Raw genomic sequence first — 16,182 nt, 5'->3', positions numbered from 1 at the left:
CTGATGCAATTATCCGAAATTAATCGAGATAAACCGCGTAATTATCACCGTAGCACTACGTTCGTTGTTTCTCAATCTAGTGCTCTTGTTGATTTCCAACTACTCTAAAATATACCAATCTGGCTGCTAGTCTTCGTAGTCAAAATCGATATCCTCCACGATAATAATACAGATACTAATTAAATTTCAAATCTGGCGTCACGATCTAATCTTTACGCAGCCCTAAAATTTATTGATAAATCTCGTGACGTCGAATTCATGACGTTCTTCGACGATTAACAAATAAAATTTTACGCCTACAGTAGAATGGAATTCTGAATCGATTTACGGCTACGCTTAGGCGTTGCTTCGTCGTGAGACAGAAACAAGTTCGCGCATTCAATTTTTCGTAGTTGTTGGTTAACGTTACTGGCTGCACACCGCTGCACTTCGCCAATTAAGATTTACGTGTTTCCAGCAATGACGGCCCGACACGACGATACTGTACGGTTCGACAGTTTCCTGAATTTATCGTTTTATCGTTTGTTCCTACGCCCGGCGATACCGCGCAGAACGACACGTTGCTTTTCTGGAGCGGATTTATTCGCTATCGGAACACAACATTCTGAACGCCATAAAAGGATGCGATAGCAACGAATTTTTTTAACAGGCATATGCGACAAATTGTTCACACTCCGATGATTAACGCTTCGAATACTTCATACGTTCTCCATTTAGTAGTTTGAAACAGTAGAACAACACTCGATTACAGACACAATGGTAGATAACATATTTCTAATGACTGTTTCTTTATCATTACACTGAATGTAATAATATTATATAATGTAATGAAAATATTCACCCGAGTTTTCTCGAAGGTGATCCTTTTATAGCGGTTTTAAGACATCGTGGCACAATTTGTTAAAATGAACTGTAAACGGAAACGATTTTACTTTGTCGTAAAATCAGTCCACCGCCATAGATCGACGATACTAATCTCGAGAAAATCCTACGGAAGATTTTATGTCACGTCTTCTTCTCCCTCGACCCTCTACGACATTGAACTTTTATAACCGAACCTATCAACCGCACGTTTCAGAATAGTTCTCCGCTTCCCGAGAAGGTTAAATCTTTGATTTTATGTCAATATTTCTTTACCCGGAAGTATGCTGAGAAATATTCATATTATCTCATCTTTAATAATGAAGTATTTTTCTTTCGAAAGTCACCAATAATACAAGACAAAAATTTGGCATTATTTTCCAATACATAAATGATTAAATTAATTCCATTATCCTATATTTAGCAGACACTACTTCTCCGAGAAATTATTACCTTCCTAGACACTTTACAGCTGGAACGATCGAAGTTACACCGTACTCGTATTGCACGTTAACGTTAAGGTGTCCCAGAAAATATTGCGCTACAAATAGAAGTGTTCAACGTATGTATGTTCCAAGATACTACCTTTTACCAGTCGACATGAAAGGAGGCTCGTTTCAGGGGTTTGCAGCCCCATATATTCAGTGGGGGAAAAAATAAAAAAATATCATTTTCACGAATGAGAAAAAATTTAATTCGCGAATAGCTAGTCTGAATAAATAAGGTTTGAAATGAAGTTAATTTGCTCGAAATGTATTAATTAATTACTGACCGTGGCGTTCTCTGTTATTGTTACAGAGCAACAGAAGCCAGCCAGCTATCGGCCTGAAGGAGATGCCGAAGGTGCGGGTAAGTTTTTCCATAAGTGTGTATAATGCTTCCACTGTCAGCGACTGCCGCCGTTAGGTTTTGCGGCACAAAGACCAAATTCAAATAGGGTGTCCGTAGCAACGATCCAGCTCCAAACTAGTTACCAAGAGCTCGTTAGAGGCCCGATCGATGCCCACGACCGAGTTTCCCGTACTTTTGGCCAAACAACTTTTCAACGAACCCTTCCCCAGCTTGCTCCTGCTTCTTCGAGCTCTCCCGGTGGGAAGTTGAAATAGGTGAACGCACCCCTTTCTCTCTTCGTTTGATATATATCATCAGAGAGCAGCCAACCACGAAATCGCTCCAAGGAGAGAGGGGCTGAGTATAATTTTACGACCATAGTTTTCGCGAGAGCCGGATCGTCGTGTTTGCCCGCTGATATTTGCTCCCGAAAGTATCGAACAGTTGACGTTATCGTCGAGACGTTTGCTCGTAATTTATAACCGCGAAATTGCGTGTCGTACGTCACCATTAACGCAAGACCTGGATATTGCTCTATGGTTTACGATTTTACTCGCATCGATGTCTTGCGATATTGTACAAATCTCGAGTCTAACCTGACAGAGAACTAAAAGTGAAAAATCGCTATTGTTTCTCTGACTCGAACATTCCTTTTTTTTAAGTGACATTTTTTCCATGATTGATTCGTCGTTTTGGTAAGAAATAAAAAAGTTCTTTCCCGTTTTGCTCTTTCAGATTTTGTTGTCTCTGAGATACGAGCAGTTATGGTTGTTTTATGGATGTGAACGTCATGGACACGCGCTTCTTGTAGGTAAAGTCACGTACTGGAAGTCACATTGGTAAAGTTTAACTATTATATAAGGTGATTCTAGTAACTGGACCAGGCCAGAGCGCTGGTTCTAAACGAAGGTAGAAAAAAATCGTCGTGGAAAGTTTGGTACGGCTTAATGACAACTACTATCACGTGATACGACTTTCTTTACAGAACTCGACTTTTTAGCTCGTTCTAGACACAAGTTATAAAGTAAGATGATCGAAAATTCAATACTTTGGCTTTAAAACGAGTCTGTTGGTTCTGAACTCGCTGCTTTAATGGCAGCTACATTGACTATGAATTATTAAATTCAACGAACATTAATTACAACAATCAGGTTGCTGTCGTAGAACCGCAACATATAATTTGAAATTAATTCCTGAGTAAGCGATTTCTATGTCCATCAATCGTGACTTAATATTGACGAGTCATTGATTGTTATTAATTACAACTGTTTGTTAATGCACTCGTCTGTACGGTGCATCGAAATATGCGTATGGCATAATGTACAGAATTATAATGGATTATTAATTAGGAATGTTTCAAGAGCATCAATTTTAGAATATTATCATTTCAATATACAGAATGAAGAGAAAGGGAAATAAATATTCTCGATTAACGTAGATACTGTACTCGTCATGTACATAATTTTAAAAACTTTCTACTAATTTCTCAGGTGTCATTCAATATATACCCTGAAAATAACAACCACCTATACTTCATCGAGTTAAAACAAAAAAGTAGAAATTCACAAATTACTCCGAATAACGCGAATGCTGACACCGATTGTATCGACTTCAACGAATCTGCTTGTTCAAATCCTGTGTCAATAATTTCGCCCGCGTTTTAAATTAAAATGTGATTCATGCCCGGCGCGAGGCGAAACTCGTGCCAATCGTTCGCGAAATTCTATTATTGGCGCATCGGCGGTGTATCGAAGCAGCGTTCGTAAATATTAACGATGTAAAAATTCGATGCGTTCCATCGAACCGGTAATAATGTTCGTCACATTCGATCAAACGACGCGCAGAGCCGTGCGGACGATTTCGTTTCCCGTAAAAATCAACGTTCGTCGCGTTTCTACGTCGTGTTGCCATACACGCGCGATTCTTGGTGCACGTAACGTTACATAAAATTCTGTTCGTGTGAGTGACAGCCGGCAAGAGTGCACCGAGGATGCATACGAACGAGCAAAACCACTGAATGACACACGGGACCCCCGATCTAACCCCCCTACTCGTCGCCCACGCTTCGTTTTAATCCCCACTGGGCCTACTTTTTTCACGAAACAGATGGAAACGGTGGAAACAAAGGGCTAAATGTTAGCAATCTCGCTATCTCTGTCGTCGGAAAAATAAGTAAATCCCAGATTCGCTGGTTAAATCAACCATAGTTCGATACGATCATCTGGTATGCACGCGCGACTCTAATACTCGACATAAATTATTCAATCTGCAAGGTGAAACTGTTCGATAAACATTATCAATACATAAATTGGCCTTTGCCAGTCGTAAACAAGCTAATTTTATTTAACGTTTCGAATCACAGTCGGGATCTCGTATGTAACCATCTTATCTAATTTCTTTCCAAATTATTTATGAAATAAACGCGTTTAATTTGGCCTAAGTTACGAGCAAATGGCAACCAGACAATCCAGCATCGTCGATGCAAGTATTGATTCCTTGTTCTTTTATTAATTAACTCCGCCCCTCGATCGTTCCTTTTTCCATTAGTGCGGCGACTGGAGCTATCGTGGCTCGGACCGTTCAAGATAAAGTCCATCTTCGATCCAAGATTGTCGTTGTTTAATGCATCGAAATCATTAGTCAGCGACGGTAACGGTTGTGCGCGGAGATTAACCCAAATCACTTTTCCTCCTTCGCTCGTTAAGCTCTCCTCGGGACGGGATCATGTTCCGATTGTTATTCTGTTTCGCCTCCTTCGCATCCCCCCCCCCCTCCATCCCACTGGCCGTCGTGCAAATGAAACTCGAAGGATTCGGAATAGGGAATGGCGGGAACGCGAATAGTAACGTCTGCGAAACGACGTGAAATCGCGCGGTGCAATTTCGTGAGATTGCTTGCCGAGGCGACTCGCCGGGAGGACCATCCTCGTGGAAAAGAGCTTCTTGGAGGCACGAGGGTGCTCGTATTTCTCCCCACCCTATTCGCGAAAGGAAATACGACCTTCCTTTCGGGAAGGAAATGCGCAGCGAGTTCTATGACAGACTGTCAAATGCAATCCGTACCGTCGACTCGCGTCTTGCTTACGCGTTGCTCTTAATACGCCATTCTCTCGAATGAAGAAACATCGTTCGCGGGGAGAATATAAAAAAATCTGCTTCGAGGGGGTGAAAATCAGCGAAAGGATTCTGTCGTCATTATTGCGTATTATGATACTGAGTGACGATTCAAGAGAAATTGGCCCTTTAACATGTTACTAATATTGTAAAAATATGCAGGGTAGGTCGAGACAACCGGACAGATAAAGTTGCAGATAAAATGTTTCCTTGAATGGCTTAATTTTTTTCAGGATAAGGAATTAATTTAGTCGTGTTATTATTCATCACTAAGGGCCGAGAATACACAAAAGCGCAATGAGCAAGGTGCATATTTTGCAATGCATCAGAAACCTCTATTATACACCTGGCTACACTTTGCTGTCTCTAAAGCTGACCGATGCACGGTGAACCGTCTGTGAATGATAACTACCGTAAACTCTACGTAAACTTAGCTAGCTGATGGGGTGAGATTGTGCCCCGTGGGTAGCACTAACCTTCCACGAAATGCACGTAATACGAGAAACAAGCATCTACGGCAGCATGGCGGGCCATACACGCATTTCTAATACCTATTTATATGCTAATAACTCACCACCGGTATCTCGCATCGAAATTGTCATCCCACGGTTTTAGTTGCTAGGAATACTATATAACAGTCGGTGAAAATATTCGAAATTGATTCTATTATATAGAATTGTATTTTTTTTCGCTCGATTCAAATTCGCTCCAGAGATTCTGCCTGAGTATTATAACACGTTCTGTACGTGGAGAATTAATTAATTTTTTGGACGATTGTAATACGTTCGGAAATCGGTGCAGCACAAACAGCGCTGGGCGCCAGTAGTTGACGATAGCTTTTAGTAATATCAGCGAACGGAAGAGCGTGGAACTCCCCGTTCCTACGATCCATACCGAAGTTATTAGGTGAAAAGTGCATTTGCAGAGGAAAGAAATGCCTGGGAAAGCAATACGTGGCTTCTCCGGGTTTCAAAAGTTCACCGCGAACGGAGGAACGTAATTTTATTCGAGCCGCATTACCCCGTTATTCTTTCAACGATATTTTCCACTTCTCCGTCGTTACAATACCCGGAAAATAAACTGCAAATGAATTCGTTCGCAAATATGAGCGCGTTTCCACGCAACTGATCGAAATACAGCCACGCGAATTCGAATAATTCGCATCTCGAACAATATAACACTTAATTTCAATAAATGTGTTGCTACATTCGATACCACTGGGAAAACAAATATTTACTGGAACATGCAGAGCAGTTAAATTTTAATTATTTTTATATTATAAATAAAGTGTGCATATTATTTCTTATGTTAATCAAATTCGTAGCTTGAAATTATCAATATTCACGTCGTTTTCTCATTTTACTTAAAAAAAGTAAAGTTAAGCTGTTCCGTGTGCTCCGATAAATACTAATCTTGAAACGTGATATTTAACGCACCACTGCTAGAAAATGTTTTGTCTATTAAAAGCGGCAGGTGGCTGCTATTTGTGCCAAGGAAATGAAACGTCGGACAAAAAAAAAAAAAAATTCGATGAAATTCCGCGTTGAGCAACTTTTTGAAATTGAAACCGCGAACGCCCCCAGCGTAATTTCATTCCTTTCTCTGCCGTACAGAAACACGGAAATCGAGGGAAAAATAATGATTATGCAACAGCGACCGTTGTGAAACGCGAAAAAAAAAAACATAAATTAAAATGAAACATTAAAACGACAAACAGCATAAAATTATATTTTGAATTTTATAAGTTGCAGTAACTTCTTTGTCGGCCCCGCTTGCAATTAGTGCATGTAAACTTTTCGTTTTCGCCTGGAAGTTTTTATACGAGCAGAAATTTCCATCATGTTTCCGTAAAAGTCACATTTCACTCGACGTACCGTTGATTCTCCCACTGAAACCGTTTATATTGTTATAATGCTTTAATAAACATTCGGACACGGTCGAGAAACGGCGCCCGCTCGCCGAGATCCTATAATTTGCAAATATTGAAGTTCGAATTTGACTCCGACTGAATAATTCATGAGGATGAAAACATTTTCGAAACGTATCCTGAATGATGTAACTGACGGTCGCGTGAGTTACTTCCGACGTTTAGGAAATGTCTCTATTTTTACGAGTCTTTCTCTCTCGTTGCGATGAATAAAAAAATTCACAATAAACAAAGATAGATATTGATTAATTATATCGCTCCGTGGATCGACGAAATTTACGGCGATACGCGACTTGAAATTAAATTTGCCCATTCTATCTCGCGAAACTTTTTAATCCTTTCCATCTTTCCAAGCCGTTTTTCTTTACTGAAACAAGGCTGAAGTCGTAAACAAACCGCCATGTTGATTTTGCACAAATTTTCCTCAGCAAAAATTACAAATGCACTCTGTAGATCTTTCTTTCTCAACTGTTGTGCTTGAAGACATAATATTCTTTTATACCGGTGGTGCGCAAGCTTTCTTCTTACTAGATTAAATAAAATAATATTTCGAGTTAAGACTTTTAATTGCATCCTTTAGTAAATTTGAACCGTCTGTATTCTACCCTTGGAATCTGTTTATATTTAAATACCTTATACTTCAAATTTAATGACAAGCTGAAGGTATTACGGTCTCGAAATGTCCTTCATAAATTACGTATACGAAGTTTTCGTAAAACTTACGAATTGGCTTTAAACTTTATTTTACGAGCCGGACAAACTTGATGAAATTGTCAAATTGGCCTGCGGGCAGGACTTTGTGCACTATTGTTTTATTTCGTCGACCGCTCGAGTCACTGGTGCTGAATAAACACAAATAGTGGTGGGGATGTTTTCGCTTCAATTATTCATGAAAAAATTGTTTTGATTATTCTAAGAATAGTGTACATCGAAGGAAAACAAATTTAATAACTCGCTTTTCACTTTATTGACATGGTTCCTCCATATTTGGATTTATATTTGAATATTTATTAAAAATATTTCATCCCCTACTGTGAGTCACTTTTCACAGACTTTTTGTCTGTCTATTTATTTCGTTCTCGTTTCAAAATATTTCTAAATGTCCGATTTACGAATGCATTTCAGTTTTCGTTAAAATTTTAAAGTAAATATCAAAATCGCCATTTCTTCGTAACGAGTGTACTCGTCATACACGGCTGACAAGTTAAGAAACAATTCGCGTTAAACGGATAATGACGAAGGATGAAACGGTGCAAATGTTGCACTGAAGGTCGTTTATTTTCGTAAAATCTTCCCCGCTAACGTACCGTCTCTCGCATTATGTCTTTCAGCAACAAGGACACCCGGCTGTCTAGCACGTCTCGCAGTTTCGCAAAATTATTTCATTTTCCGTGATATTCGCCGAGTCGTCTCGGTCGGCTCAGCTCGTTACGTTTGAAAGCTTCTGACCGGAAACGAGATGACAAAGGAAGAATTTAAATTGCCGTTCGCCGCGAACGCCTTCGAATTTCCCAACGCGACGAGACTAATACTTGGCTGCTCGACTTTTGAATCGCTGGGAAACATGTCCCTCCGTTTAGGCCGTGCCATAAACGACTATCTCGTTCCATTTGCATCCCTCGAGATAAATTTCGACCTTTCGCGTGGAAGCCACGAAACGACGTAGCTTTTTGGACGAAATCGAACCGAAAATCTAAATAGCAATCCATGAAGATATTTGTTAATATCATAGATTCGATAGGAATATTTTTTGTATCATTTTTAAAGAACGTAGAGCGAATGGATTTTTTGGTTGCAAGAGCACACTTCGACGGGGGTAATAATTTTATTTATTTACTAGAGCTGGTAATCAAATTTCCCCTCGATAATATAGTCTCTCTATTTCCCGATGCATAGAGTCGTCTGAATAATTATGACCCGTGCAGCGCGTACCGAATGATGGAAAATTTTCAGCAAACTAACGCCCGAGAATGGCATCTAATTAGAGCTTCATTGGGCCCCCTATCAATGCACGCGAAAACGTAATTCGGTCGTTCGCAAGTCGACGAGTGAGTGCACTTAACGTTAGCGGAACGAGGCACGGCGGTCGACCGTACATTTCTTGGCGGTGTAATGAATTGGTCGACTGCTAATTACAATTACAAATAGCTACGCGACCTTCTCGCAACCCCGTTGAGTGTCGCTGTAACGGCATCTCGGTCTCTGCCGCTTCCACCCTCTCTTCGCCGCCCTCTCAGGCTGTACCCTCCCCCTACGCCGCATTTCCGTCCTTATCCACCCCGTCGCGGCTCCGGTTTCCTCGCCCAAATGCTCTCTTACACATATCCACGCTGCACTGCACTCATAGATATGCAAATCCTCGGGAACGGAGTGCGGAACCCGGCCCAGCTTCAGAAATAAACGAGTATCCGTCTGAATCTCGAAATTACGCGTCCATTGGCTGCGCCTGGGTTCGATTAATGACGCAACGCGAACGTGGGCAATAAAGTTCGTGAAATCACGAACTTGCCAAAGGAATTCCTTCCGATTTTCGAGCCAGAACGCTCAATAAACGTGCGCTCTATTTTTAAAGAGAACCGAAAAACCTAGTAGCAAAAACTGTAATCGAGCAAAATTGAAAATAAATAATTTTTGACGAAGAACCTACGAAAAACATTTTTTTATTGACTGAGTAAAACCTACTGTACAGGGAATATAGAGATTTACGCGAGTTTGCAACCAGAGGGTATATCAAGCGTTATTTAACAAATTTTATAACGCTGCTCCGGGTGATGGCTCCCAATAGAGTTTGCAATTGTTACTCCAAAAACATCCGTAGTAATCATTTTAATGAAAATATAGTGACTCAAGAAGCGTCATAACATGGAGCCTTTTTCCCTCTATTAGCACGAAAATAACGAATGAAATTCCTCTCCACTCCATTTTAAAGCAAATGAAATTCAATTTTTCCTAGCAATCCGTCAATCGATTAAACGAAACGTACCTGATTTCGCATGCTCTGTTTTTCACTAATAAAGATGAGTCCGGGGAGTCGTACCACTAAAATTTCACTAAAACAGACCTATCGCGTCGAAATATCTACTCCATTTTTTTTTAACACACTATCCGAGCGAAATAGTATCGCCCGGATCGAATTGATTAAAAAAAGAATTCATTTTCATTATATCCAGAGTATATCGTAATATCGTCCACTTCAGCGATGGGTTGGAGACGCAAAAGCATTAGAAAAAGTAAATATTTAATCGCTTAGTTAATTGCAAATTGAGTATAATTTATTCTACTACCGTTTATCCCAATATAAAATGTTCGATAACTCCTCAATTCAAGACTACCTTTTTGCAGCACAATCAAATATTATAAAATTTAATTTTTGCTCGTTAATTAAATGCACCGAATATGACGTAGCGTAACTAGAATTCTATTATTGTCAATGAAGAAATAAATCAGCTCGACATATATTTAACTCTTTCACGAGCGAGCACTCCCCCCAGGCTCGGTTCGATATTCCCATCGTCGGCTTCCATCCGTCAGAATTCGATTTCGAATTTCGAGCAACAATGGACTTCCTTCTTTCGATAAACTGGCCGGGTACGTTTCGTCCCGGATTTCTTTCAAGGCGTTATCGTCCGTAGTAGTTTCCAATTGGCGACAGGGCGGCCGTCGATTCGAGGTTAAAGGTGCCGGAAGCGGCGGGTGGAATGCTGCCGCCGGAGGGTGCGATGCGGGGGAGGAGGTGAAGGGCCTGTTGCACGACCTTTGTTTCCGACGAACAAATAAACGCGACCCCCGCTCGATACCGTCGCCGCGAATCGACATTTCGCTAGTTTCCCGACCACCCTCTCGTTCGACACCCCTTCTGACCCCCCGACCCGTCTCCTCTGTGTCCGAGCCAAAGGTTCGTTCCTCGTGCCAAGTCTCGTCGTCTGCCTCCGGAAAAACGGGCCGTGGAGAAGAGATTCCAATTTTCCCATATTTCGCGGCGCTCTTTCCTCGAGACTAATGAAAACTCGTGGCCTTATTCGATGATAAATGCCGCGAGGCTGTGTGTGTGCCCGACTTCCTATGAACGAATTCGGATCGACGGAGAGCGGCTCTTTCGCTCTGCGAACTGTAGCCGATGCCATGGAAAATTATAGGCGCTACTGGTTGCGTTCAAAAACTCTTACTCGATATTTTTCGAGACTTCAAACTGCAGTTGATAATCCGTTCTGATATCTATGCCCTCGAATAGACGATGTTACGTGCCCTTAATATTCGCAATCGCAGCTCTCCTCGCACTATACGCGCTTGATTAACGAATGAACAATTTTTTTAGATTGCTTTATAGAATTAAATATCTCACAATGTTCGATCTCATCACAATCGATTAAATATTGACGAATAAATTTCTTTTACAGTGGAACAGTACTTTGGAAAAATAATTCACCCGTATCAAAGTACCGCAATGCCCACTGGCAAAAGTCCATGCGATTTTGAAAGTCTCTTCAGCGAAGTTCTTGTTATAGAGACTCGTGAAACGAATAGAATTTGTATTCATCAAGAATACCGAGAATGTAAAACCTTATTTTAGATATGCCGCTATCTCATTCAACGTGGGGCTCGTATGAAACAGCAGCCAAAACAGCAGTAACTACTTTTTCAATTGAAATACTACGTTCGCGATTTCTTTTTCATCTACTAGTGTCATCGATTTTGTTTTGTATTTGAAAGAGATGACGTTTCTTCGAATATCTTCATAAATAGAAATACAATATATAATCGTCAAGATTGCAGAAATTATATTCGAAGAATATCAATTAAATCACATACTTTTTTAAGTATTTTACTTCGAAACGGAATATTTCTCGGTTCGAGATTAGCGACGAGACGACCGTTATTCTAATAAATCGTTTTAAAACGCGAAACGCTGGTCTCGTTCCGGCTGGCCAACCGCCTACAGAAGCTGTCGGTCGAAGGGATTAAATATTTTCCTCTCAGCTTAGATCCGTTCGTCTTTTGTCTACGATCGCGTTCATAGGCGAAGCATTTTCTCATTCTCGGGCATCGAGCCTTTTGTTTTGCCCGTCTCCTGCTCGATCCAAACGTCTTCGTTCTCGCCTTTTGTGCCCTCGCGCTGCGCCGCCGCCCACATCCCCATTTCGCCCTCTTTTGCTCGCCCACCTTCCATCTTTACCTCGTTGCGACTTCCCGCGGCACTTTACCTCTTTTCGTTCGAGGTAAAAAACAGGCAGGAAACGCCGCAAGAAAGCTCGTGTGATGCCAGAGCCGGAGCGAGCTTTCTTCCAGGCAGCTTTCGGAGACAGCGGACGCTCGCGGCTTTCGTTTGACCGATAACCAACGTCGAAAACTTCGCGTCAATTTTCACCCTCGATTCATCACCTTTTTGCGCGCATCGATGTCAAACGACTCGTCTACATCGTCCAACGTACCTCTGCGCTCTTACTTTTTCTACTTGTCAGTTGCATTCTAGCAGCTTTGCGGCTTCCTTGCAGCGAATACATTGTGGATGCTTCCGTTTACGCAATCAGTCTTTTTTACGTGCCTCCGAGAGCTATTCACTATTCTCCTGATTTATGGTTTCCCTTATTTTTCTTCTTCACACTCGTTAATTTGATATTACACAAAAGCGTAGTCTGGAGAAGTTCGATATTAATTCATTAAACTTGAAAACTCGTTGTAATCCTACTACGTGTGTATATTTTGAAGTATCCATGTAATATTTATATGGTCTTCAACAAACAAACGGAAATTATAAATTATATAACGAGGAAACAATTAAAAACTTTCTTACGACAAATGGATGTTATAACCAATAATTACATCTGAAACGAAATACACGTGGAACAAGCCAGAGAATGTTACGATAATCAGCACGTAGGAATAATTAATACTAATATACACATTGCAACATTATTTAACAAATAATATATTCAAGGGAATTTAATCCGTCCATCTGATCATTCTCATGATTAAGATTAAATTTCACACGAGTTGGAATTATTCAATAGGGACATGGGAACTTTATAAATGAGATTACCCTTGTGCTACTGGGATAAATTGTATGGAGTGGTTCGCTAAAAACAGTATTCCAGATGTAATTTCGTTTACATTAAACGCGTGAAAATAAATAAAATATCGCAGGTAGTAATACGATTTTAAATTGAATCGAAAATATGCAGATTAAATTACCAAGATTTCGTAGATTCAAGACTCAAAAGAAAATTCCTATTGCATACTTTTTTACAGAATTTCTCAAATTAATTTTCCCAAAAGAATGCTAATAGAACGTGTTAAAAGGTCTCGACAATTTTCGTGTTATCGATATTATCAAAATACTATTAACAAACCTCAAACCTTCTCCCTGAATTTAGGTAAATTCACTTCCCATTTCCGTGCGTTCGTCAAACACGAATAGATCGTTGTAACTAACCACACAAACTCGAATACTGTCAGCCAAGGAAATGGTGGAACTTCTGGACGTGCAGTTTTAATCGTCGATTGGAGACAAACTACCAGAAAGGGGACACTGAATAATCCAGTCTAGAAGACAAACAACTGACACCTACGGAGTTTAGCAATCACCACGACCCTCGTATCTCACCGTCGGCTGCTCATCCTTAATTCGAGATCTCGTCACTTCCAATACGCCACGAATTGCGAATTGTCTCGCGTTCCACACATATTTTGCGAATAATTTAATTCGCGGATTTTTTCGTCGGAAGAAATCGAAAGAGAGAAACGAACGTAAAACGTAGAAGTATGGCAGTAGTAAAAATCAATAAACGTTCCCTCGGAGCTACAAATACGATCAAATATAATTTACAAACGACTATAATTAAATTCTAAATCAATTACAAAACATTCGTCCAATTTGTTTACACAAAACGCCAAAGGCAACCCTTGTTTTATATTTATTTTACGTTTATTAGTCGAATGTTTCGACCGTATGATTTCGGTACTCTTCAGAAATAAATTTTTTTCAAAGGAAAAGACCTAACAGTATGGTGAAAATAAAGAATAACGATATATGCATACATATGCTTCAACAATTAAAAAAACAGAAAAATAAAATAGTAAATCATTAATTGCTTTAAACAATATGTTATTTACTTTCCATTTATTCTTACAGTAAAATAACTTCTGATTAATTTCATTGCTGTATTGCCTGGTATAAAAAAATTTCTAACATTGGAAATATGTAATATCCTGATTAGAATTTACAGTAATTTAACGCTCCTCTGTGAAAATCGTAAAATTTTATATCTTCGATATTTCATATCTTCAATTCCCAGGGCAATAATTTTTTATTCAACTTTTGAGATTTGCTTATAAAAGATGAATTAACGTAATTAAGCACGCCTTCATTTCCATTGTACTGAAAATATTACTCACAGAAACCTCGATTCATTCAACTGTACATTAAACTTTACACGCACTTTCTTACTTATGAACTTTATATTCAAAGCACTGTACGAACTCTTTCATTCTCTCGAGTTGGCTTTTGTTCTCCATGCGTATTATTAGTCCTTACATTTCCACATGTTAGTAACAACAATGCCCGCTACCGTTACGCGTTAAATATGAGCTGACCAAGATGACCAGAGATGACCAACTTAATGGTCGAACAAACTTATGCTTGCAAATAATAATGGACATTTACTAGCTCGACTAAGTTAAAATATATATAGGAAAAATATAAACGAGCAAAATGATTATCAATTTGTTAAACAGAAAATTTATTCAAATAGTTGGTCTAAAAATAATTTCATTATTCGAAAATTTCTTTCACTGTGCACGCGCGTCTCTCTATTAATTGAGACGACGGAAGCTCCCGTTGTAAGTCAAAACAGACGCGCGAACATCCCCCCGGTGAATGCACCCTTTCGTAACCGAACCGACGCAACAATAGGGGAGATTTATAAGCCGTGCAAGTAACTCGTCGCAGTCTGTTGACGTTCGCGTTTACTCGACGCGAAATACGCGAGACGCGTCGTTGCCTCCGAGCACGTCTTCCACGCTGTGAAACGGCGTCGGCGTCGCGGCGTATACAGACGCACACGAACGAACGCGGCCGGTTGAACGAAAGATACCGTTCAACCGGAAGTCCCCTTATTCGACGCGGCGATATTTCGGTACGCGGGCATCGAGCGGGTACCGCCATTCACCGATGCGTTTCTTCTTTATTGTTCGTTCGTCCGCTTCCTTACGATATTCGTTTCGGCTTTTCTTTATTTCCGTTTGCCCGCGCCCGCGAAACAAAGAGGAACGAACGCCGCCGGAGGCTCGACGCGGGTAGCGTGCAGGCGCTCTTTTGTGTTTGCTCCTCTGCCTCCTGAGCTCATCACTCCCCCTCCGACCCCTGCCCGCCTCCCCGCAGCCTTCCGCCCTTCGTAACTTTTCCATTCCTCGGCGCGGTGCTCGCTACTTCGACTAATCACCGGGTACCTCGGCGAAATAAAAAGAAAGCGGAACGAGGGACGGAAAGGGACGACCGGGAAGAAAAGGGGGACGATGAGCGAGAAAGAAGTCGCGACCCCTATCCCGTAAGCGGCGTCGTTCCGCGCGGGGAAAGACCGTGATTGAGATCGCGCCCTCGCTTTCGTCCCGCAACCAACTCGAACGGGAAATCAGCTTTTTTAAACGATGGAAAGACGATTCGCGAGCAATCGTCGGATTCGCCCTGTGACGCTTGAAAAGCGCGACAAAATGGATTTTCAACCGCAGGAGGGGATGAAACTTTCTAGGTCACTTTGTTCGAGCCTGCGATGTGCTCATATCTTCACCCAGCGAGATTTTTTCCACTACTGGTATGAAATTGATGCATATTAACACGTTGACTACCTCCTATATATTTGTATATACAGCAGAATTCCGATTATCCGACACCCAGTTATTCGGAATGTCCGAATTTATTTTATTTACCCCGATTATTCTTCAGTAAATATTACGAATTATATTTCCCACAAAGAATTCCCAGCCGCATACATCCAGACGTCGATACTAATCAGTTGGCTACTAAAAAAGTATTAGACAACTTTTCTGTAGAGCGTTAAACAAACGTATTGCAAATGAAAAATGAATTTTTAAGAAAAATCGACAGGGGGTAGGTGCTTAAATTTTTCGGCGAAAAAGAAAATTTCAAATCGTTCTGGAAAAATTATTTTCCGTTGCGGGGGTCAATTACAATCATTTTTGGTGAACAGACACACCCTCGAAATCCTAAGCACTTTCGAGAAAAAATTCTTTACCGAAAATATAATGTCTGACCAGCAGGAATATTCTACTGAAATTTTATGCGTATATAACTTCTGAACAGATTGGAGGATTTTAAAGCTTCAAAATGCAAACAACGCGTATTGTGGTGAAGAGTATTTAAAAATTCTGAGAATATTCGAAAACTAGTTCCTTAACCCCGTAAAGTGAGAAAACCCCCATCAAAATGGTCCAATT

General features: G+C 40.5%; 1 protein-coding gene across 2 annotated transcripts in view; it reads left to right on the top strand.

Annotated features, from left to right (window-relative positions):
- LOC143345783 (uncharacterized) overlaps positions 1 to 16,182 on the top strand; it is a 455,578-nt gene that overhangs the window by 15,669 nt on the left and 423,727 nt on the right. Inside the window, exon 2 of one of the 2 annotated variants that reach the window (XM_076773190.1) lies at positions 1,660 to 1,704. In XM_076773190.1, the coding sequence (XP_076629305.1) occupies positions 1,660 to 1,704 (45 nt within the window). Of the gene's footprint in view, positions 1 to 1,659; positions 1,711 to 16,182 lie in introns of both variants that reach the window. The other variant, XM_076773189.1, reaches the window with a different exon arrangement.

This window comes from Colletes latitarsis, chromosome 9 (genome assembly GCF_051014445.1).
Source record: "Colletes latitarsis isolate SP2378_abdomen chromosome 9, iyColLati1, whole genome shotgun sequence".
In the NCBI taxonomy this organism is placed as follows: domain Eukaryota; kingdom Metazoa; phylum Arthropoda; class Insecta; order Hymenoptera; family Colletidae; genus Colletes; species Colletes latitarsis.
This window is presented reverse-complemented; position numbering and strand designations above follow the sequence as displayed.